The 25,821-nt window shown below is 37.4% G+C and overlaps 1 protein-coding gene across 1 annotated transcript in view; it reads left to right on the top strand.

Annotated features, from left to right (window-relative positions):
• The window catches only part of LACE1 (lactation elevated 1), a gene marked incomplete at its 5' end in the record, with an annotated part of 42,034 nt that extends 17,029 nt beyond the window's left edge, over positions 1-25,005 (top strand). Inside the window, 7 exons of the mRNA XM_010011582.1 lie at positions 3,050-3,133; positions 7,879-7,961; positions 10,811-10,881; positions 11,138-11,238; positions 22,192-22,332; positions 24,057-24,170; positions 24,871-25,005. Coding sequence (XP_010009884.1) covers positions 3,050-3,133; positions 7,879-7,961; positions 10,811-10,881; positions 11,138-11,238; positions 22,192-22,332; positions 24,057-24,170; positions 24,871-25,005 — 729 coding nt within the window. The remainder of the gene's footprint in view (positions 1-3,049; positions 3,134-7,878; positions 7,962-10,810; positions 10,882-11,137; positions 11,239-22,191; positions 22,333-24,056; positions 24,171-24,870) is intronic.
• Between the last annotated feature and the right edge of the window lie 816 nt (positions 25,006-25,821).

Here is a 25,821-nt window from a genome sequence, read left to right as displayed (position 1 = left end):
GTAAACTTGTGCAACTTCCATTGAATGAATTTTACCTCTAACTCTTCACTTTAAATGTTCTTGTCACAAGTGTAAGAAAAAGACTAATTAAAAAAAAATATATTTGGCAGTAGTTCACTTCCCAGATCTTTGTGCTCTAGGTCCACTTCCAAAGAATTCACAAATAAAATGTTTGCCATCCAAAGTTATCTGAACATGATTTATTTCACTGATATTGTACAGGATTCTTGGATGACATTTTGAAAGCTTTTCTTCAAAATTTGTTTGTGTGGGGTTTTGGGGTTTGTTTTGTTACAATGTTTACAATTGGAACTAGCATGAGGTGTCTAAGGCTATTGTAGCAATTTCCCATGTTCCCTTATTGCCGAAGAATACAGGGGGAAAGACTGTAGAAAAATTTAGTTAACCCCTTAAAGCATTGCACTGTTTTGCAGAACAGACAGCCTTTTGTACTTGAAGTTGATTTGATCTGTGAAAGGCAACACCTGAATATCATGTAAGACTAAATAATTATGCCTGATTGTAAGGGTTTTTTGTTGGTTTTTTTCAGGTACAGGTCACAAGAAATTCAGTTAGAGTAGAGTATGTACAAAGCTAAGAAATATGCAGATTTTCTGTTGTAAGATAGTGTAAAAATTATTTACACTTAATACTTGCATAAAGGTTAGAAAGGTTGATGAAGCGATATTTAGTTTTGCTTTACTATTCACTGCGTGTCAGAATGTAATTATGACTGATTCATGAAACTGTCTTAGCAATGAACCATCTTTATTAAAATGCTGATCAAGACAAGAGCTGACAGTAATAAAGAATAGAACATTTTAGTCTTGTTGCTTTTGAATGATTGCTAATTACCCCAGAGGTCATGTATAGTGCTTATGAGGATTCATTGACATTTTCTTTAAAGTCTACTGTTTCAACAACATCTGAACAGGGAGACAAAAACTGTATGCACATCCAGCAAGGCTTGGACCAAGTTTTTATTCACCATGAAATACCTGATGATTCCCTTCCTCCTTCTCCCTCCTCCTGAGTACATCTTACTCCCATGGATCTGTGTAGCAGAAAGTTAGGACTTTTACAAACTTCATCTACTTACAATTTTTTTAAACAAGTCCAATTTTAAGAGTGGATCAAAGGAGCAGCTCTTCGCAGGTCCTGCACCTGTACCATGCTTACTCATGGCTAATGGTCTGGTTGATCTCCTTTTACAGCTGCAACAGAGAGGAGACGCTGTGCTTTGTATGCTTCTCTCAGCGGGCTGTGGACAGAGCTGCCCAGCTCATGAGGCCCGGTTCAACCAGTTTCACATTCTGAGATGTGCTGATGACTTCAAGAGTACAGCAAAATTAAAACCTGTGGTATGCTTTGTAGGTCAGAAATAATTTTTCATGGCACACTGCATTTTTGCTTGAGAGGAGTCTTATGTCTACCACAGTTATGAATCATTTGGGAAAATTCCAATTGCAGTGGTATCCTCTGGGTGGAGAAACCTTTTCTTGAACTTCCTTAAGAAAGAATTTTAGGAAGAAGAAATAGAATTGATAACCTAACGCTACATGGAGTCAAATAATGAAAAGTAAAAATTGTTAAATTTAGTGACTTCTGTTTACCTGAGGAACTCTCCCCATGTTGCTGGTGGAGGGCTCTTGTCACCTGCCTACATGTTGTGTGATGCAAGAGAATTTTTCTCTTAGGCTGGATGTAAATGTATGAGAAGGGTGATTGCCAATGAACAAGTTCATTATTTTTAGATTTTATTGATCCTGTGTCCTATTAATGGAGGCCAAAACAGCAGGACAAGTGTGGGGTGATATTTAGTGGGGGGTGTGTGATTTTGTTTGGTTATGTGCTAATACAAAGAGTTACATGCTGAGGATGTATTTGAAAAGGGAAGATGATACCTGCATGGAAATGATGATTCCTTTTGCTCAGGAAGAGTGGTTCGAAGTTGCACTTCTCAGTCAGGCGTGATTTGGTTATTAATAGTAGGTGTTCTAATATGCTCATTAAGAACTACACCAGAGGCCAAGAGTATTAATTGTGCAGTTTTGCATGCCTGGGGATAAGACTATTTTTACTTGTATGGAAAGTGTATTTGGTACCACAGATGCAGTGCTACAGCTGCATTTGCAGGTGTCTGGTTTGGCCTGAGTGTGAAGGGCTGAGGAAACTCAGCAGGTGTGGGAATTAAGGTAACGATCATACCAAGGTGTATCCTCCCATCTCTCTTCCCCTACACCTTCTCTGGAGGTGATCAGGTAGGGTTTGTCTGATCCTGTGGGCTGACCTGATGATTTGCATGAGTTTTGGTTTTCTTTTTTGAATGCCATTAAAATTTGGAGCAGAGAATGACAATTGGGTTGACTTACAATGGTCTTCAATAAGGTTAAGAAATGATCTATTCACCTGCATTACCAAGGGTCACGAGTTGATCATAATATTTGAGCTTACAGGGACAGATGGTATTTAGCACAGTGTTTAATGTGGACTAACAGGCCATTTATTAGCATTTCAGGGGGTTTTGTGACACATGGGAAACACACATCTTGAGAAATTGCAGGTTATCCAGTTAACCTTGAGTGCCTTTTGAAATTTCCTGAAACCTCTGTTCCTCTACTTAATGATCTAACCTGTCGTCTCTAATTTCTTGAGCAGCTAAACATTTTAATAGCTACCATTCTTGATTGCAGCAACAAAGGAATATTAGAGGGGCTTACACAACAGAAGTGTATATTGGTCTATATTTAATAACTTTCTACTGTAGGTAGGAAACTGAGAGTTTAATTTTATCTACTCTGTCTGAAGGAGGTTTTTGTTTTAGGTGCTCTGTGTCGAGTTGAGCCTTGAGGCTTTGTCTTTTTTCCTTCTGGAATAAAAAGTTTTTATGCCACTTCAGTGGAAATGAGCACATGATCATGCCGTATTTTTAACTTACTAATTGCGTTTTCAATTCCGTAATTGTATTTGTTCTTTGTATACATAAATACATAAATGACTTCAAAATAAATTGTATGACTAATTAATTTTATGCATTTGAATTGAATAGGCTAAGTCAGACTTGAAATATCTCAATAGAATAGAAAATCTGTTGGAAACTGTAGATGGTTCCACAGAACAGACTCCACTAACTGTAGCTTCAATTTTAAGTATTAATTTCAAAAGAAAAGGAGAAGTATAGCCCAAGTAAATGGTATTTGAAAGTTTAAAATTCCATCTTAAGAAACGGAAACCAATAGTTACAGTTGTGGCTTTGACAATTAAGTACTAACAATCTCAGCACTCCAGTTAGTTCTTTTGCTGTTGATTAGGATTCCGTGGTGGTGATTAGTGTGAGGATGCAATCACATCTGTAGGGTTTAATCAGTTCAGTGCTGGAGAAGTTAGTCCACAGATGGAGAGAGGAACTAGAATTCCTACGTGTAATCTTAGTAGGGCTTTTTCCCATGCTGTAGAAAGATGAAGAGTAAAAAGAAGCCTGCCCTTCCCCGAACTTGCAGGGTTTGAAAATGATAGTATTGATTTTCTAGTTCTATGATGCAGGAGTATACAAACATTGACATCTGTGAAGCGGTGGGAAGATGCATGGTCACATACACACCCTCTCTGATGCTCAGTATTTCATTCTTCCAGTTGTGAGCAGTATTTGTTTTTTCCATACCGTGCAACCATGTATCTGGTTTTCATTTTTGTAAATCTAGTTTAAGAGTTTAGCTTGGATGTATGCAATATGTTGGTGTGCTTTATTTTCTTCTATTATACATTCTGATTATATGCTGTCTTTTTAATATTTAAAGCATTTATCTTGAAAAAAATTATTTACAAATATGAACATTTTGCCCTCTGCATTCCTGTGAAGTGAGTAAGTGAATGTTCATGTGTGTAGAAACAAAGAACTGTGGTGGGTACCCTTGTCAACAAAGGAAACCCCAGAAGGAAAAGCTTTTGGATCTCTGCTCAGCGCATAGCTTCTCTGTGACCTTTCTGACTCTGGCTTTGAGTAAAGGTGACCGTGTGCTGAATCCCCCTTTAGAACCATCTCCACCGGTACATTCTTAAGTTGGAGGAGAAATGCTGTTATTGCCTGCGATACCCTTTCTCTTCTGCACTGTGTAGAGCTCAGTTTGTGTAAATAGCATTGCCCACACCAGTGCGTGTTTGTATGCCAGTTTGTTGGTATTATTTCCATGTTTAATGGTTGGTCTCTTTACTCACATTTCTGTTTGAGGGTTTTTTTTGTTACTTTATTTTCCAGTAGCACCTATAGATGTGTACTCTATCATATATTCACATAAGGAGAAGGTTGTTCCTACCCTACAAAGCTTATAATCTGACAAAATCATGTTTTGAAGGAATGTTTTCTGGGAGCATGTTGCTACACAGATTGTAATGTTTTGTTTTAATGGCAGGGCTGTCCGTTTTATATATATATTTATGCAGTGCTGAACAGAATAGGTGTGAGTGACCTTTGAGGTGTCTCATGTAAAAATAATTAATGGCAAACACTGGTAGATACTCACATGAACATGTAGAAGAGTTAGGAAATTGTTGTGGCTGGTTTATTTTTATGGGCTCTAAATGGCTGGAGCACCTTCCTGAACTGAGGATCAGCCTCAAGAGGCAAAAAAACAAAGGGGAAGGGGGAGAAACTGGCTTTGAGATCCAGCTTATTGGTTCTTGAGACAGTAATGGATGAAAAATATGCTAGACGTTTGAAGTAAAATACAAACCAGAGTTTGGAGTATGCTGGTTTGAAAAATATGAGACAACTGTATTTGAAAGATAGGACAGAGTTAAGCCAAAGAAACATCCCACCCCACCCTCTGACCTAAATTAAACTCAGAAATTAATCACCCAAGGAGCAGGATAGTAAAATGCCAAATGTTTTCCAAAGGCCTAAGTAGCTCTCCATTCCTGTTAATTCCTCTCTATTCCTGGCCTCTACTTCTATGCATGTATAGTGTATCACAGAAAACTTCTGTCTATCAGAATTCTAGCTTTCCATTTTGTTTATGTTTGGTTCAGTTAACTTTCACCTCCTAAAGAAGCAGAAAGTCAGTAGGACTGTAATAACTGCATTTTATATACCTCGGAACAGGATGCTGCTATTGCCTTTCTTGCTGAAAGGTCTTACAGCCCAGAATACCCAACAGATATTTTAAAAGTAAACTGTGTAATGTTTTATCACATTAGAATCAATAGTGGTACATTATTGTAGACCTAGAAGACAAGGTTTATAGGAAAAAGAAATATCATTCATTTAGGCAACTGTTTGTAGCTTAAAAAGGGACCCAAAACATAAATAAGCTTTTGAGCACACAAACTCTTCTTCACTAGTGTCCATTAATGATAGTGATTTTTTCTGAACAGCAGTAATATTAATTACTTTGAAGAAATAGAAAAGGGAAGGAAGGCAGAAGAAACGCAAGTACTTCATAGCTATATTGGTAGTATTTACATCTGTAGTCCTTGCCTCCAAACCTCATTTGCTGTAATGTTATATTATGGAGTCATAAAGACTGTCAGTGCATTTAAGGAGTGATGAGTTTGTAAGCAGAACACAAATACCCTAAAACACTGTATCACCAAGTGCTGATTTGTATTTCAGCAAGCCGCAGTGACTTGCATAATGTAGCCCAGTATCGGTCTGTGGGTGTCTGCTCGACTCAGCAGTCATTAGCAGCTGAGCCACAAGTACCACTGTAAGTATCAGCACAGTAGATTTACACTGGCTACAGTGTTCAGGTGCACTTGTTTTTAATCTCAGCCCTACCATGACCATGCCACACTCTTAAGTATATGTAGCTCTGTGTTCACTTGTCACACTAAATGCAATCAACAGCCTGAGAGAAAAGCAGTGTTTATAAACCCATCTTGAAGGCCAAAGAGATGAGGCTGAATTTATGCAAAATTTCCTACCTGTTGTTTCCAAGAGAAAAACGAAACAACCAAAATTATAAACAGCTACTAAACATCTGAGTATCTAAATAATCTCATAGCCTACATAGCTGTAGTGGTAATGTGTTGTATTCCCACCTCCAACATGAAGAAAATAGTACTTGAGGTAATGTACTACTTTGGGGAAAATAAAACATCAGCTGGAAAAGTGCTGAGCATCAATGCCTGGCAAAGAAAAGCAAAGTACACCAGTGAAATTTCAGGAATCTTCCTTCTAGCCTTGACAGCCAGACTGATGCTGAGGAAAAGCTTAAACATTCCCTCCCTTGTGCATATTATTAGATGCCTCTGGAACTTTTTTCTTCTGCTCTGTTATTCTCTTTCTTTGTAAGCTTTCACGAAAAGAAAGGGAATAGATTATAATAATATTGTAGCACCAATGCTATTATGTTTGCAGTAGCCTTAGCCCAAGATAATGATTTGATTAGCATGGCTTTTACACTTACCGGAATTAAAGATACATGGATTTTCCTGGGATTCTGTGCTTTTGGATGACTTTATTTTCCCACTTTCTTTCTTCAGCTGTATATCTTTGCAGAGAAGTTGGAGGTTTAAAATAGGTATAGAGTCTTCAATAATAGCCAAGGGAAAAAAACAGTGCAATGAGTCATCACAGTCACTCCTGCAGATATTTGTAATCTAAAACTCCTATGCAATGTATTTGTTCAAAAGGGCTATTGTTCCTTAAATCACTGATGATAGTTCTTCTAAAATTTAAGGTTTTTAATTTTTTTCCCTGCAACGTAGTTGCTATAAATGAGATTTGACATTTCCAATTTTGTTACTTGAATGTCCTCAAGGAGGCTATGAAAAATTTGACACACAGAATATGAAATACTTAATGAGAGCATTAAAGATAAACTAATAGTTCATAGTGAAGAAGCAGAGTAATTTAGTGGATTCTGGCAATCCAAAGAATTTTAATGGTGTTGAATTACATAAAAACCCCCAAAGTTTTATTGTTTGAATTAAATTGTTGATAGAGGTATCTCATATTAAAACTTTTCTCCCTCTCTTTTATAGCTTCTTTTGCTTCTAGCTATATAACACCCAGAAGTTGTGTATGATGGCAGTAGCAAGAAGAGATAAGCAGAGCTGTTCCCTTTGCCAGAGGGTGTAAAATCTTGATCCCACTGAGATTAATGAGAATTTTGCTCTCAGCCTCAGGCCTTGACCCCAAAAAAACATCCTTTAGTACAGGTGGTTTTGAGTTTTCTAACAGAAGCAATTATTGTGACTACTCAGGGGCATCTATATCACACTTGGAATCTTACGGGTTGTTTAAAGGGGGGAGGATTTGGTGGAACGTTCTTTTCTGAGTCAACTCAGACATTACAAAAATGAAACAAAATCTTTTTGATATAGAGCTTTGTTTATTCCCCTTTATATTTTGGTCCATTTTGCAGTAAGACTTGGTGTGGTTCATATATTTGATGTTTGACTCATAAAATTTTTTAATCTTAGTAGAAGGATAAAATGAAATTAGTTTTAGCTTATAAAACAGAAGTAGTTTCAGTTGTCTCTGTTGCTAGAATTGGATTGTGGTCTCTTAAACTTTTGTTGCTCCTAATTTTCTCAGTGTGTATTTTTTATGTGAAAATAATTATTTTTACACAGTCCCTCAGCAAAGCACTATCTTGAGAGAATGAGTAATATCCGTTCTCATTTCATTCTGCATGCTTCCAAGATACTAATTTTCTAGTTGCTGGACTTCTGAAAATGGGCTTTTTTTTGTTTTCGATATGTGAATGATTTCCACCTTATTTCTTTGTTTTGATAATTGGAAAGGAGACTTCAGTTTTGTGATCTGGAATCAGTTTTTGATGGTTTACCACAGCACTGTGTCTTCTCTCTACCACAGACAGTAGTAAATACAGCTTTGGCTTGAGGAAACCTATTCTCTTTTTTTTGCCTCTGTAGAAGTACTGCAGCACAGTCCAGCTTGATTCTGGAATAGACTACAGGAAACGAGTGCTTCCTGCTGCTGGAAAACTTTACTACCTGTAAGTTTATCTGTGATACGGTATTTGCCTTCTTTTTCCTTCTTATTAGCTAATAATTTCCTAGTCAATAGGAAATGAAAAACAGTAGAATTAGCAGGGTGTGACTTTTCCTTTCTTTGCCTTCTGGTCCATTTTGTTCAGCAAACTGCCTTCCATTATGCCTTGATATTAACTTCATTAAACTACACTTTCAGTATCCACACTAGCATCATTTATAATGTTTGACTGAATAAAAACTAATTAGATTTTTTGGGGAGGTGTGGTGTTTGGAGAACTGAAGTGACAGATGGTTAGAAAGTAATGAATATCCTCTTGTAAGAGATTGCACAATTCTCCTATAATAGAAGAACATCCTTATTGTATTTAAGTAATTAAGTATTTATAGAAATCCAATGACAAGGATTCATTTAATGTTGGGTGTTTCCAGTGCCATGGATTAAAAAACCCAACACTGTCCTATTTTGACAGATTGTTTCTGTTCATCATGACAAAATTTCTTTAGCAGTTTATTCTATATTTGTAAATAAATAAATTTAAAAATACATTCACAGTTGTGCTTCTGGTTGCAGCATGTATCTGCCTAATGGAAACATCATTTCCTCTATTTTTTAAATACTTTGAGACCTTTGCATTGCAGACATTTTTCAATCTTGTATTTGCTCTTGAAGTATTATTTAAATCAATGATAACCTGAGCAAGGCGGACAACAGTAGCTTAAAATGGGATTTATAACTATTGTATCTTTCAACCCGAGACACAAGATTGATTTAAAAATCATGTTTCCATTAAGAAAGGTGTGGTATTTTCATCAGTGCAACAGGTATTTGAAACGAAGTACATACATACCACTTTATAATAAAGTTAGAAATTGTAGTCGTTTGTGTGGAAGGAGGAGTACTGCTTAGCAGAATTACAACAGGTAACTCTTTGTGCTTCTGGAAGGAAATGACAGAATCTTATATATTAAAACCAGGTCCAGTGCAGGTTCTGTGTGTGACTGTATGAACTTGAGAATCAAGTAACTCTTGTTCTCTATTCTTGCCTGGCTCCACTTTAAGTTTTGTGGTGTCTGCTCAGAAGTACTGTTTGAAGCTGCCACTTATCTCAGCACTGCTCATTGTGACTCTAGTTCTGCTGTCTACAAAGCTGTCCCTGCTTACGGCTCTGCTTATTGTGCCCCTTGCACTGTGTGACTTTCTGTTCGGTAATTGTGGAGAGCACCTTCCACATTCCTTTCTCACTGTCCATACTTTAAAGAAAGGAAGAGCATGTATGTGGTTTCTAACAGGTGTAGGCTAAACATGGTGCCTGTGGCATCAGCTCTCTGAGGAGAAGAAATGAGGAGAAGCGACAGGATTAGTACCCAGGCAGATTATTTCATGGTGTTCTGCTGTAAAACTTGTGATCAAGTGAATGGCAGAGATCTGTGGTAAGTCTACCTTGTGTTCTCGTGATTGTTGGTTATCTCTAGAACTTGTGTAAATCAGTAAGAAGGAGTGGAAAAAAAAGTATTTAAAATTCCTGTAGCTGCCAGTGGAAATAAGGTACTTATTTCATCATCCTCTCTTTTTCTGAGGAATCTTATTCTTCTATTCAAACTTGTTAACTGGAGCTTTCAACCCTGCAGAACTAGCTTAGTATGTGGGGATTTTTCTGTTTGTTTTAAAATTACATACTATACAGTATTTTGCCACAGATTATTGAAGTTTAGCTAGCAGTCTTTCCCCCAAAAGAAAGTGTTCTTGTGCAACGTGTTTACATTCTCCTATTAATGGTCACAGTCTCATCATCACAGTTTTGTGGAGTTTTTAAAATCCTCTTGATGCTTTTATAGTTTGTGTAGTCTTCATTGAAAATATGCAACTGAGGTTTGCTTTAAGATGTTTCATATTCATCTGAAAGCAATCAGTGTAACACAATTACAAGATTCCTGATTGAAGCAACTTCCTTGATCTCAGCCTCGGGTGCCTATTTTCAAAACAAACTTTCTTGGCAGTTATACAAACTTCAGTGAAGCATTACACATCCTAGTTCTAGTTTACTGTCTACCATAGCATGCATCTCTCCATCCATCCATCCATCTATCCATCCATCTAGCTATCATTAAGAATGAACCACAGAAAGATCGGTCCTCTAGCCCATTCAGTGACAAAAGATATTCCCTGATCAGACTGATTTATACTTTTTATGGGAACCAGAAGATGAATATAAACTTTTTAATTCAGCCATCAGCACAGGTGTTTTGTGTTTTCACCATTTGTGGTTGATCTTTTCCTAAATGGGATTTGGGACAGAGAGGGGAAACTGGTAAAATTACTGATGCAGAGATCATGCTGGTCTTTTGAATTTCATAGTTTAATTTTGCAAATTGTTTGATCAATACAATCAGTTGACTTTATTCGCCCCCCCCCCAAAAAAAAAAAAAAAAAAAGCTGCTCCAACATTTAATTTCACAAAGTCCCCTCTCAGAAATTTCAAAGGATACTTCTTTAGGTGCTTGACTGCCTTGCCTTGTCTATTTGCTCTTATTTTGCATGCAAGATAGAGCCAGAAGCCTTTTTTCTCATTGTGTACACATAGTGTTAATGGATCTGCTCTGCCTGTATTGCCTCATTACTGGAAACAGCTCAAAACACAGAAGTCTTTCAGTGTATGCAAATAAGGCAGAATCATCTACCTGAGAGTTAATATTCTCTACTTTTAAGTGTATTCTAAATCTAATGTTTGTATTTAGAGCATAACATCCTGTTCTCTTTTTTATGGGCAAAAAGCTAAGCAGGCTCAGGCAGCTGTTTGATGTTGGCTTCAAGTGTTATTAATTTCATATTCTATTATTCTTTTCACTGTAGCACAAGTGAAGCTGATGTGGAGGCTGTCATGGATAAGTTGTTTGATGAGCTGGCTCAGAAACAAAATGATTGTACGTAAGTTAATTTCTCTTGAAAGAGAATACATTTAGAACACAATGCCCAATCTCCACTGACCAATTAATAAGTTCCATTGCTGTATATGGGTTGATGCCACACTCAAGTGGCAGTCATTGTATCAGCATTTTGTCTAATTTATGTGTTGAATCATGTGCTATTATTCATGAAGCTATGCATTTCCTATCTGTAAGAGATGAATTTTATAGTAATTATCCAGAGAAGATTGAGTCTTTGTTCATGTTCCCATAGTAACTAGACCAAGGATTCTAAAAGTGCAAGGCAGAGAGCTGAGGCTGAATAAAGCGTGTGGAACCATTGCAGACTTCACGTTTGAAGAGCTGTGTGACAGAGTGAGTACCCAGTCAAATCTGGATCAGCTAATGCTCAGACTTTTCACAGTTTAAGAAAAAAATAATCTGAAACACACAAACTTGCTGTTTTCTCAAGTTGTACTAAACAAAAGGGGCTTTTTTAAATTTGGCACAAGGATTTTGAATTTAACAGGGTGGGTGGGAAGAATTCCCCAAAAGAACAGTAATAATTTTCTTTTAATGATACACTAAATTCACTCTTCAGTATGTCAGAGATTGTTTTCAAAAATCCTAGTGCAGCATACGCCTGGGCTAACATCATTGCTGAAATAGCAGTAGTTAAAACATACCAGTATGTAAATACTAACATCATTGCTGAAATAGCAGTAGTTAAACACTAACAGTATGTAAATAGCATTCAAACACTCTTTCTAAAATCTGGGGATCAAGTTGATACTCAAGCAAAGGAGTAGTTGTCCTCGCACCACTAGAGTAAAGCTGTTGTTGCATGCCTTAGTTGTGACTAGCTGTACAGGGGCTGTTTAGTCCCAGGACTTCTCAGAATTTGCCAAATCTTGCTAAATACTGCCAAATTCTCTGCTAAATGTGTGGGGTGTGATTCCTGAAAAGCTCTCTTTGCTATGATCTCCGGTGGATTTGAAGACAGTCCCCCCAGAAGTTGCATTTTACTTCAGTGACCTCTCTGCTGACACCTGAAGTTACTGTTAAATGATCACAACCCTAAACTAGGCCAATAGCACCTTTGATTCAGGATGCTGACCAGCCTTTTGGTTCTAACATTACATTTTCACTTCCTTGTACCTATCTAGTTGATAACTATTTGGACAGAAACTTCACTGGTTGTGTTTTGGACTGTAGGTTTTAGACTTTGCTGGTTTTCAGTTTCAGACAAAGCCAGGTAGCCATTTGTGAGAATGGAGGTATGTCACTGGTGGAACAGCTTGCTTTTCACTAGAAGTTTTGAGACGACTTCTTCACTGTGCCTCTTAATTTATCAGCAAACGATGCTGTCAGCAAACACTTGTTAAAAAAAAAAAAAAAAGCCCCGTAAATGCCTCATGTACTTAAATAGGATGATAAATTGCTCCTAAGGAGAAGTGTTCCGGTAGCTCACATAGTAGCGGTTGCTACTTTGGGTCTGAAGGTTCTGATCCTGTTGAAGAATTACGTGGGTTTCAGACCATCTTGGCATAAGGAGCTGGGGTGCTTGGCTTGTGCTCAGAACAAGTAAAGAGAATCCTTATGAAATGTAAAACACCATTTCACAGTATTGTTCTTATGTTGATTACCCCAGGACTTGGGGAGTCATGTTGTCTCAATTCAGATAGCTTTTGCATATGTGTTACGATAGTCTAATAGAATAATCACATGCTTAAACCTAAAACAACATGGCAGACAATAGATGTTTTTCTTTAATAAATTACTCAGGCATTGCTTATTTTCTTTCTCTCTACCTTTAATTGTTATCTAAAATTACTTATTTTGCCATGATTTTTCTCTTCAGTTCACTGATGTACCTTTATAGAGTCATAGAGTGGTTTGGGTTGGAAGGGACATTAAAGATCATCTCATTCCAACCCCCTTGCTATGGGCAGCGACACTCTCCATTAGACCAAGTTGCTCAAAGCCTCATCCAACCTGGCCTTGAACACTGCCAAGGATGGGGCAGCCACAGCTGCTCTGGGCACCCTGTGCCAGTGCCTCAGCACCCTCAGTTAGTAAATATTACATTAGTGTATTGGTATTGTATCACTGTACTCACTTCACTGGTAGAGAAGTATAGTCATGCACTTCAGAATTTTCCATTAAGTTTGGATGAACGGCTTGAGTTGCTTCTAATATGATTTTTTTCATTCATATAAACTTTTATAGCACTTCATAGCAAGAGTAAAAAATTCCCATTGGTATAAGCTGCATTTAAGACCTTGCCTGCCTGTTGCTCCATTTGCCCTCCTCCATTGCTGGTAAAATCTGCTAAAAGGCAAAAGAAAAATTCAGTTGTCAAACCACAAAATCATGTTCATTTTTCTCATTAAATCTTTTCGCTTCTAAATGGAAAATTTTTTACATGCAGTATCTTTTTAGCAGTCAGAATGGGAAGTCATTCCCACTGATGCCACAGAAGAAATAGGTAGGATCCAGGAGAGTGCTCTGGTGGTTTGTAGCCAAAAAAAGTCAGGTGACATTCAACATGACAGGAAGTATAAAGTCATTGATAAATATGAAGTAAGCTGACTAGTAGTGGCAACTATTTGTAGAGGAGTAAAGCAGAAATCTGTAGGTATTTAGTACTGCTTGTGGTGCCAAATGGTAAAGTTAACAGGCATCCTAAGTGAAGCTGTTAATAAAAAGGAAATCAGGAAGCTGAGAAAGATGTAATGAAAAGGAAGATCCATAAAACAAAATACTGGAGAGGAATTTGTTGGATTTGGCTACAGTGAATCTGCAGGTTTCTTTGTGCAGGACATGAGGGCAAAGTCCAATGGGAAGGCAGATTGTAAGAAGGGACACAGAGCAGGGAATCTGCCTAGCTGGAGCCTGTAGCAACCAGGAAGGGGCTTAACTGTCAGTCCAAGCAAAGTGTCCTAGGCAGAAAAATGCAATTTAAAGTTAGTGTTGTAGAAGCCAATTAAACTTACAACAGAATTGAAAACAAGATTTGCAATTGGCTTTTTATCAGTGATAAGTCCCAGTGACAAGCATGATAGATGGGAAATTCTCATTAAGGGGGAAAAATGAGATATAATTGATATTATTGAAACCTCAAGGGACAATTAAAGAGAATGTGGAATCAGCGCTTACAGCCTACTCATGGACAGAGTGGCTAAAAGAGGTGGAGGACAGTATGCAACATAAAAGACACTGGTACCCGCCTTAAAGTTAATTAATATGAGGATCTTGAATACATATCAATCAGTCTACTCAAGAGGGTAGTACTCATAGGTGTCTGTTGCAAACGGAGAATGAGGTGCGTTGCTTCTTGAGCACTTGGCTATAAAAAGCATATGAAAAAATACCACTGTATGGGAAGCTTGTGCTGTAGATGATATGCAGGAAATGGTGAAATGTAATTAAGTCTGAAATTTGCAAATGATAATTTTCTAATATAAAATGTACTACATCTAGTACAAGGTCATTTGGTTTGAGCAGCTTTATGGGAGCTTAGTGATGAATTCATCTAGAAATTTGTGTTGCGTAATGACAATCTTCTCCATAATATTCTAACATTCAGTGTAACCAGAAGATACTTCCATACAGTGAAATTACATATTTGAGTGTTCAGGAAGAGGAAGGGAAGTATGACCAAAACTAACTGGAAAGGGAAGTGTAAACAACAATAACAAGCAAGAACAAGAAGGACTTTTTGAAGATGATAGTAAAAGTATATCCTGTGTCACTGTCGAGGCAGAATCAAATAACATAGAATGAAAGGCAACTAGTTATGAAGTGCAGGCAAATTAGAGAAACTGAAAGTCATGGGCAGATACCATGTCTGCTCGGCTACAAGACTTGTGAAGTTGAATGGGAGTATTGATACGGTTTACGTTACCTGAATGTTACTGGTTTATTCTTAGTTGGAGATGGATGAACTTTTAATAATGATGTAAAAAAAGGAAAAATACTTGTTATAGGTGAAGCAGAGTGAAATACTTGTTTCACTGAAGGATAATAAATTAACTTCAGTCTGTTAATAGCTGGCATATGTTAAAAATAACCTGCAAATACATTTTGAATCATTCGAGTCCTGGAAAACTAGGCTGGTATCTCCGCCTAGATTCTTGTTTTTGATAAATGCTGGAGTGCAAGAGAGATTCCATGGCACTAGAAGAATGATACTATGTGCCAGTATAGAAACATAAGCAAAATCCACACAAGCATGATGACCAGTATAACTGCAGGCTATCAGTCAGATTTTAGTCCAGGAAGGCTAATGGAGAATCTAGTTCTGGAGTCACACAGTGACTAAAGAATGGAAAATAAATTCCTGTCTCCCTGATTTTGTGGAAAAGGTTGAATTTTGCAGATGCTGCTTCTACTAAGGAACCGCATTATGCAGTGAACAAGTTCAGCAGCCAGCAGGGAACATGTCAAGTCCATCTTGAGGGGATAACTTGCACTTGGCTTCCTCATGCTCTTGGGAGTAAACGGTACTTAGTCTACTATCAGTCTGTGCAGTGAGTTCAGACTGCATTTGATTGGGGTTTCACAAGACTTGTAAGCAACCTTCCAAATTTGACATTCCTGGTCCATGGCATGGAAGCACTACAGCTTCTCACTGAGCCACTGCTAAAGGAATGTCTAATTTCAGGAGCAAGGTCTATAATAGCCTTACTCTCAAATATAGTAAATTGATCATTTTACAAATAAATATTCACACACACAGGTGTATGATCCCATGAAGTCAGTTTGAGGCATCCCTTAAGAAAGGGAAGGTTTCAAGATGAAAACTAGTTTCATAATTGGAAGGTCGATATCAACTTGGTTCAGACTTTAATTTAGTCTGTAAAACTTTCCCAAATTCAGTGATGTTTCCTTTGAAATATTTTTTTTTTTAAAGAGAAATAGTAAAACGTTTTCCAGTTTGGTAGCACATGATTTTGTGAAGTGTCAGCCAATACAGAATAGATGAAAACAGCAAATCAGCAACTGGTAACTTTATACCATTTGGAACATCTCCTAGCTTTAAGTAGAGACTATACTGTATGCAGTGCTGATGTGACATGCAGTTGACATGGCAGAAAGCATCTTGTTACATTATTGTGTGCATCAGTTTTTAAATCATCATTGCCCAGTTGAAGAAAATGCCAAGTTTTATCTAGTTTAGTTAATATATAATTCATGTACTTTGCTTTTTTGCTTTACTGGCTATGTGAACACGTAGAAAACTAAAAAAATGTTGGCTGAGAGGATATTGATCTGTTTTTTTAGCTGGTTTAGAGCAAAATGAGAACCAGTTTTTCAGATCTGACATACCAGGGTTTATGTAGCAATATGACACATGGTAGCATTTGCTGTGGCATGAAAGTAGTTACTACTGACTCGAGTGGAGCCCTGTAAACGTGCTTCTGCAGTGTCATCCGCCAGGAGAACTACGCTTGGGTTTCATCAGAATGTTTGTTACAAGTTTTTCTGAGGCTCCATAAAATGGCCAAATGTAGCCAGAGAAGGCTGGGAGAGGTACCAAGCAGAATACCCACATACAGCTCCTGAATTTTAATGCTGATGATAACATCCCCCATTCTTTGTGACCCTTAATTAATTTCTTCCTGTCAGTTTTACAATGAGGGATACATTTGCCAATGGAGTTAGATTGCTGCAAAACGTAATTAGTTTATTTTTTCATCAATTTATGGTGTGAATGAAAGATCGCCACAATACAGGATTCTAAGGAGATGATTCTTGACAAGCAAATACATTTTATAATTGTCCTTGACAAATCCTAGAAGGCTTTTTGGCTGGTCAGATCTGATAACTTGAACTCTACAATATGTTTATAAAAACCTTTTTTTTTCCTTTTCCCTTTTCTCAGCAGTCGTATGTATATCCAAAGTTCAGGTGAAAATATGTTTTAAAGTAAAATGTACGTATTAACTTGATTTTAAAATCCCAATATCATAAACTACCAGTCATGCAAATGTAGGTCTTGCAGTTCCATCAGAGCAGATTAATTTCTCTGTGTTTACACATAAAGGTCAGTGTTCATTATGCCTCAGAAAAATTGCCCTCTGCCAGTCCTCCTCACTTCCTTTTTCAAATTGTGCTTAAAAACTGGTAACTGTGACAGTTTGGCTTGAATCTTGATCTGGTGTAAATCACTTAGACACAGTCTACCTTATATGTAATCTTCCAAGTAAGGAAGGAGATAGTCTTCCTCACACTAGCTTTTAAAGTCTTCCTCTCACTTGTGCATAGCAACTACTGCCCTCTGCTGGGAATTCTGACTTCGTAGTGTACTCTAACACACTTTAGCCTTCTCTTTACAAAAGTTGAGTAACTTTGTTTCATAGATCCTATACTCTTTCATCGGGTAGTTAAATATATCCTTTCATCCAGCTGCCAAGCACCAATGAACAGTGTCTTTACATGATAGGAAAGTATCTGTAAAACTGATTGTGTGGATGGGTAACTGAAGAACATCATGTTAAATACAAAAGGTTTAATACAGAAATGCATTGAAGTTCAGGAACAAGAAGTCGCTGGTACCTGGGAAAGTAACAAGAACACACTATTGCCATATGCATAGTCTATTCCTATATTCACCCTAGATAACTGCCTCTGGCCACTGTTAGAGGATTTCACTTGATGAATCTTTGGGGTTTATTATTTTTAACATAATTTAAATAAGGTATTGTTTTCAGTTTGAGCTGGAAAACAGAGGAAGGGAATTTGGATTACTAACAATTAGCAAACATACTACAGCTTAACAAAGCTAAGAATTTTAGTATCTGTGTTGTAAAAAGCTATTTTAATGTGATTTTTCTTTTTCCCCTAAAAGTTCAGCATTTATGTAATTTCGGGCAAAATACAGTATTTGTGTAGATTAACACAGCAAAGAAGTGACAAACAGTTTCTGTTAGTTTGTTGTTGCATTGCAATAAGCGCACACTGTACAGACCAGGAGGAACATGTGGTTCCTAACTTGAACAGCTTCTACTTCAAAATGAAAGACATAACTAAGGCACCATTTTCAAAGGCAACAAGTGATTAGTGATTTAGGACTGCAAGTGTCTGTCTTTAAGTCGATTGAATGTCTTCTCTACATGATGACACAACTGAGCTGCATTTGCACTTTAATGATTATGAATCATTTTGAGGGAATTCTCTTCATTAAAACCTGATAAATGTATCCACTGTATAATTTGGTGTCATCTTTAGGATTGTAGGATAGCCAGGTGTAGTTGTAAATAAACATACTATGGAGTTGCTCAGAAGTGATTTTAGATCAAAATCACTTATATAGTGATAAACTATAGATAGATAAACTTCAATAGTTTTATTCCCAGCAGATTAGTTTTTGCAGCTTAAGCTCTGTCCAGCCTGGCCTTGAACACTGCCAGGGATGGAGCATTTACCACTTCTTTGAGCAACTTGTTCCAGTGCCTCACCACAGTAAAGAACTTCTTCCTCACATCTAGCTGTGGAGATAAATACATTATTGCAGGTAAAGTACGTCGCTGTTGTGGTAACAAAAGCCAAAGAAGAAATGCATAATCCTTCTTCCACACAAGTATTTGAAAAGCCCATGAAAAATGAGATCTTGTGACAGAAGTGAAGACAAAACACTTGTGGATAAGTGTGCATATGAGAACCACTGTTCTGCATACTGGCAGAAGGAGTACTCCCTCTGGGAGAGGGGGAAGCATCAGTTAATCTAAGTCAAGACTACAGTGTATATCCAAGGGATTAAATATTCAGGGTGCACAGGCAACTGCTGCTGAACATCTTTGTCTGATTTTGAGCTTTAATAATGTTTTCATGTGATTACTGCTGGAAACATCATTTGTCTGTTTTATTTTTGGTGTCTTCCCTGTTAGTAACTAAAACATACCATAAAGAATATTTTAAAAGAAAGAATAACGAATCAATTAGTGAATATTTTAACAAGTTGTATAGCCTCTTGTCAAGTAGTGTTCAGACAAGTCAAAATAATGATTTTAAAGTTGCAGGTCAACTCATGGTGCTTAGTTAGGAAGCTCCAAAACAAAACTGCATGTTATTTGAACCTTTCCTCAGTATGCCATCTAATGTGATCTTTAACTACACGATAACGTGCCTTTTGTTCTTCTCTTTTGCCATTAGAAACTTTCAGTAAAAACTTGGTAAGAAATTGCCTTCTTAATTAAAATCTCAGTTTATTAATAATGCTTCAAAGGAACTTCTCAGATTTGCCTGTAACTTACAGAGCTTTCCACTAGATTTGTGCTGCATCTTTACATTTTTTAACCAAGTTAGCCATGCCCTAACTACTTTACTCTTTTATTTGAACTTCAGCATGCAGCTGCATTGCAGATCATGCCTTAGGTTTTTCTGTCCATTTCTTGAATTATGATCTTGAAATATTACCTCAGCACTATTTTATCAGCCCTACTAGTGATAGAATGTGACTCCTTTGTAAACAACAGAAAGAGCTGCATAATTTTTTGTTACTGCTTACTGCCTAAGTTGTAAATATTATGTAGTCTTAAACTGTTTTTTGGTTTTATGAAGTTTTGGAGAGTCTGCACTAAATTGTAGTTCTTGTCAATCGCAACTCTTGAGGGTGTTATTGGAACTGGCCCTGGAATATCTTCCGATATCAACAAAAATGATTTTTGTCTCGAGATGAAATACCTTTTTCTAACATATGTGAAGTGCTCTGTATTCTTCAGACAGTCTCTAAAAGGTGAGCTACTTTGTCATTGATGAGTCAACAAAGAAGAAGAATGCTTTATACTTAATTAAATGGACTATATAATAGAAACAGGAGACAACTAACTCTTAAAACAGCCCACAGAGAGCTCCAAATAATAAACGTCGCGCTTGAAGTGGGATGATGGTAGCTGAAAATGCATTAAGTAGACAGAGAAACAAAGACAAATGAAGGTGAGAACTCAGTCAAGCAGGCTGAAGTGGAGTAAACACTTTGTCGGGAGGGTAGCCCATGTCAGTGCTAATGTGTTTTGCATTAGTATGATGCCTATAAAATACTGACTCCTGGCATCAGAGTTAATGACAAAAATCTACAACAGTTTTACTTTATATACACATGCAGGAACAGTAAGACCTCAAGAAAGATTCTTACCTGTTAATGTTGGGGTTTAAATAAAAAATAAAAAATTGCAGCATGTGAAAGAACTGGTAACAAACGGTGACAATTGTTACCTAAATGTGTTAGTTCTGAAGTTGAGTTTTGATTGATAAGTGGTGGAAGAAAAAAGATGAGACAGTACCAGAAACACACACCAAATGAAGCTGTTATTTTTAGAATGTTGTTCAGAAAACCAGATGAATCAGTCTAAACTTCATCTGCAGGGTTATTTCTTTCTAAACCTGAAAAGGAGACTTTGAGAACTCTTCTGTGTAAAGAACTACAGCTGATGCCAGCTGAGCCCTATGTAACAGACTGGCTGACTCAGAGTGTCCGTTGCAGGTCACCGGAGTTGAGTCTTGGAAGGGAGGTACAGACTTACTCTATTGAAATAAATACTCATGGCTGCTAGGCTCAGATATTTCTGATCATAAGATTTGAGAGTCTCCAAAGGCACGTTTCTGCCAACATTTACAGGATATTACCACTTAGCACTGGTGTAGGTGTTTCAGAAATTCTTGTTAAACAGCTTGAAATTATCTGCCTTTTATGTCCCTAATTAGAGGAATTTTTTAATTGCCTGCTTTTTGCACTGCTGAAGTAGATTGTTTGGCTGTGATAAAGATACATACTGTAATCCTCCATGAACTGTGGGTTTATGTCTGCATAAAAGCAAAAGCAGTATTCCATCTTCCTTTCTTCCCATTTGAAATGCATTTGCCTGTTGTTCTCCACCTGTTTCCTCCCTCTGACCCCGCAGGTTTTTAATTTTCATGTTTGGATATCCACCAAGGTACCCATGAAGTTCCTAGATGTATAGCTCAGTGGTTGGATGCTTCAGTTTGTAGATTTTGCAAAAGTTTTAAGTCTTTGGTTTTTATTTATTTGTTTTAGGGATCAGCTTTTAATACTTGATACCTCCCCATTCTGGGGAGTATTTGTATGGTTTGGGTGAGAGAGTATATCACATTGGGGCAAGACACAATAATCCCACAGGCTTTGCCAGAAGGGTGACTGGGATCTCTGTGTGATAAAAGAATGAACCTGAATAGTGGTGATATCTGTAATTTCTTACCTAAGGAGAGACATGAGAAATTATTTCCTTTCCCGCGTGCAATTAGATCACTGCTGCTCAGGTACTCAGCACACTGGTGTACTTGATCTCTTCTGTACTTAACAGTACTTCAGTCCTAAGTATGGAATAAAAATTACAGTTACAAAACCGCTTGCTTACCACCAATATTAAAATCTCCAGCAGCATCCTAGTTGTGTTGCTGCTTTTAGTCCTTCCATTGTTTTCATTTGCACTTGATGGGATTATTTTCCATATAGCTATGGCTTGTATCTCATGGTAAGAGATGCGGTGGGCTAGCTCTGTGATGCTTCCATCGAGCGGCTACCTTTCACTTCCTTGAACATTTTCATGCTTTATCTCATCAAAACATTTTGACTTCAGCTACTCTTTGTCCAGATGAGAGTTTTTTCAGAGGTGATGTGTGAAGCTGTTGTTGCCTCTCAAGATGATTATCTTCCTGGTTTCTGGTTAAGAAGTTCATAGTAGTGGCTGGGGGACTTAAATGGAAGGAGAAAATAAACAGTATATATAACTTTGAGGAAAGGATATAGTATATACTGCTCTGAAACACTGCTAGAAACACTTAAAAGTTTTTGTAGTCATACTTTTCTATAGATGTCCCAGGGAAGCTGAATGGTTACGAATGGGAAAGCAGGGTAGTTCATGAGACTGCAAATGAGAGAACTGGCTTAGAGACAGAGGCTTTAATACCTGCCTGGGGGTTAGCTGGTGAGAGCTCCAGCTTATTCCCATTAATTTTCAGAAGAATTTCTGAAATACCAGCAGGGCTTCAATCTCATGCACTTGCATATAGACCATTTCTACAGGTATTTCATTCTTGTGTCTAAATAAAACCCAAAGTCCTGGTCATGGAGAGCCATTAGTAATTGCTCAAAATAACTTCTTGTGGAAGGGTTCTAGGTAAGTAGTTATACTTGGCCTACAGCACATTTGTCTAAGAATTTCAGTTAGAGAAAATATTTTTTTATTTACTGTTTCTAGCAGTGTTGCAGTGCTTTAGAACCGTATTACACTGTAGGTACAGCACATTTCATCAGCTGAAGGAAGTTGTGACATTGCCATGCCTTTCTTATGGTTTTTGTTTCAGCCTCTTGGAGCCAGTGACTATTTGGAAATATCAAAGCACTTTGACACAGTCTTTGTTCGTGACATACCGCTTCTTACAATGGCAAAAAGGACACAAGCTCGCCGCTTCATTACTCTTATTGATACCTTTTATGAACATAAGGTGAGAACCAAGCCTTTCCTGTATGTGCAGAGTAATACTGTGAGCCCTAAAATCTGGCATACAATTGGTGTGAAGTAAGGCTTTCTGTAGTAATGATTTGGAAGACATAAGCAGAATGAACTAGCACTGCAAAGAAACATCATTCCAGCTTCACAAAAAAGGCCTCATCACTACAAAGGCAAATAAGCAGGTTTGGTTTTGTTGGGTTTTATTTTTTATTTCTGTGAGTATTAAACATGACCATAAATATAAGCCTGAGCTCATTTGCCTTTCTCAAATAGGGATGTTATTTCCTTCCTAACCGAGGAAATCCACAGAAGCCATGTCATCATTTTAATAATGAAAGATTGTGCTGCCAGCTGTGCTGGAGTAAATTTAAATTTTTTAGATTTTAATCTGCATGGGCAGTTAGTCAGGAATCAGCCTTCCTGAACAGGGTACTGAGGAGTTGTTAGCATAGTTACATTATTAAGTTTAAAGGAAACAGTCACTGTAGGCTTTATGTTAGGTTGCAGGACTGCTAACGGAATAGTAATGATAAATACAGCACTTCATGTGAATTTAGAGAGGTTTCAATCATGGAAGCAAAATCAGCACAACTAAAACAAAGAGAAGTTCATGTTTAAGATGATTTTTTGTAAGTAATACAAGGTATGAAACCCTGTCCTATGTGTTATTATGTATGCACGCACTTAAATATTTATGCAATCAGGAAATATCAATTGAGATTATTTTTTTCCAAGAATGTCCTGGCAAGATCATCAGAAAGGCCCCAATTCAGCAAGGTATTGAACTAAGTGTATGAGTAGTCTTATTCAGGTCAGCCAGACGCTTTGTACTTTATGATTTGGGAAATGGACAGTTTCTAAGAGGATATGCTAATACTTATACACTAATAATAGTGTGTTAGAAATAAGGGGGGTGAGGTTGTCTGCTCTACCTACGTGCTGTCATTAAGAATTGCAAGCAAATAGCTGCTTCCTATTACTTCCTCTACAGGAAAACCACAAGTGTTTAACTCCTGTCACAAGTAGTTGTTAGGAAAAAGCACCTGGGAGAGCCTATTTGTGGAGGCTTGTCCACAATGCAAACATTATGCCTGCATACTCTCAGCAAGCATCTCCTCCCGTAACAATACTTCAGCCTGTCTTCATTGCAGCCCCCTATGATACTGTATCTCACTGCACATTGTATCTCCTCCAAGCAGACATGAAAGCAGCATCGTTACTGCTGTTAGCAAATAATGTGCACTTGAGTAGCATGGGTGAAAGCAAGTGTGGCTCCACTCAGCCTTCTGCAAAATCTGGAATTTAAACATTCTTTAGGTGGAAATACGTGTGCAGTGCACTTACATAGTGAGAGGAGTTTTAACTATGGGGGGAAAGAAAGCATTGGTTACTGATACTTTATAGCTGTTACTGTAGAAAGTTGATTATGAACTCGTTGCCTGTATAGCAGATATTCTGAGTATTCAATACCACAATTAAGCTGTTCTCTGCGTAAAAGTTACATGAGTTGTTATTGAGAAAAAGATCCTGTAAGGTTAGTATTCCAAATGACCAAGTCAGGTAAATCTGTAACAGCAGTGCTAATAAGAGAAAAGAAAAATACCTGGAAAAACCCCAAGGTTGTAATTTGAAGTTTGCTTTCCATAAAACATGTATTTTTATCCTTTTTCTCTAAAGCCCAAGTGATGATATTGTTGCCTCTTTTCCTTCTCTCAGGTGCGTATTATTTGTTCTGCAGTGACTCCTCTCCAAAGCTTGTTCCTGGTAGAACATGACAGTGCTGAGGTAGAGAACAACAGAGTCTTGATGGATGATTTGGACTTGAGCCAGGTACATGATATTAACATCTTTTCCCTTTTGTAACAAAATCGGGTTTGGTCTCGTAATTACAGCAGCATTTTAGGAGAGGAATCAAGTAAATATTTGACTAGTGATTTGCTGCTTTTTCTGCAGTGTGTTGCTCTCATTGCATGTTACTGATTCATAGTCGATGTCACAATATATAGAACCATTTTACTTAAGTTCATCACTATATCTGCACAATCATGTATGAAAATACTGATTTCAGTTTACGTTTAAAATACAGAAATAAAAGATTGTCTGTTCTATGTGTTCCTAGACTACATAGGACTGCCTCACAAATCCTTACAAACAGTACTGTTTTGCATGTTACCAATTCTAGTTTTCCTTTTCCCTATAGCCTAGTTATTTATAATGAATTTTTAAATGATTTCTCTAAATCAGTATACAATTAGTCAACAGAAAAGTGAAAACAGATGGTTAACACGTCATCATGCAGTTTTAAACCCAAGTTATTGTTTTGCTACATTCCTTCAGAGGATTACCTAGCCGAAATAGGTGTTTTCCTTTAATATTTGGATGTAAACTTTAGGTTCTTGGTGTTACACTGCTGCTTTGTATCATCAAAGCCTGTGAAGCACTCAGCCTGAGGAGTTGGGTAGGGTGCACTTCAGTACAGTCGTGTCTCTCACAGTTAGTTCTGTGGTGTTGTTTTTCTGTATTAATGCAGGATTCCGCCAAAGGACTCTCCATTTTCACAGGAGAAGAGGAAATCTTTGCCTTTCAGCGTACCCTCTCAAGGCTTACAGAAATGCAAACTGAACAGTACTGGAAAGATGGGGACAGAAGCAAAAATATATTATGATTAGAAGTTGAATAAAATCACCAAGAAGTAAAACTACAGAATTGGAAAGGTTTTTAGCACAACTGAAATAATAATTGCACTTTATCATCTGGACCATGTTTGCTTTTATCAGTTGTTTTTTGTGCTTAAGAAATGAGGACTTGATTGGTTTTCAGTACCACCAGTGTGTGGACATGTGAAATTTTGCCTTAATTTTCTTTTCTGTAAAATACACTTTTGATGTTCAGGACATTTAATGAGATCAGAATTTTGCTGGAGAATTGGACTAGAGACGAAGTTAATGGGCTGTTCAGGGTTCACAGTAGATTTAGAATGTCATGTGAAGAGGGCACTTCATGGTTCATGCACTGCTTCTGTCATGTACAATGCAGTTGGCACAAGAGAAAAATCAAATGCTGTCTTTATGAAACTCCTGATACTGTATAGGTCCCTGATAGAATTCTGGAACTGCTCTGTTGTGTATTCTGTTGTGGGATTATTTTCCCCCTATTTTCTATGTGTAGCCATCTGCTGACTTTTCAGGCTCTAAGTTTCCTGAAGTCAGCCTGTTGCTCAGTTTGGTTCATTGTAAACTAATGGTTTCACCCACGCGAGAACCCTGAGAAGGAGATTGAAGGTGCTTGAAACTGCACACAATTAAAACCAAGGTAGTCATGGATGGTAAAAGAAACTATGACAGGACAGTGTGTACTGTAACATATAAGTGCAAGTTAATACTTTCTAAAATTTGCAGTTCTTGCATGTCTGGATATGCTGCCTTTACACCATTATTATATGTCTACCCTGAATTTTTCTCAGGCTTCATCTATAGCAAAC

The sequence above is a fragment of the Nestor notabilis genome, unplaced genomic scaffold, assembly GCF_000696875.1.
Source record: "Nestor notabilis isolate BGI_N333 unplaced genomic scaffold, ASM69687v1 scaffold9733, whole genome shotgun sequence".
Classification (NCBI taxonomy): domain Eukaryota; kingdom Metazoa; phylum Chordata; class Aves; order Psittaciformes; family Psittacidae; genus Nestor; species Nestor notabilis.
This window is presented reverse-complemented; position numbering and strand designations above follow the sequence as displayed.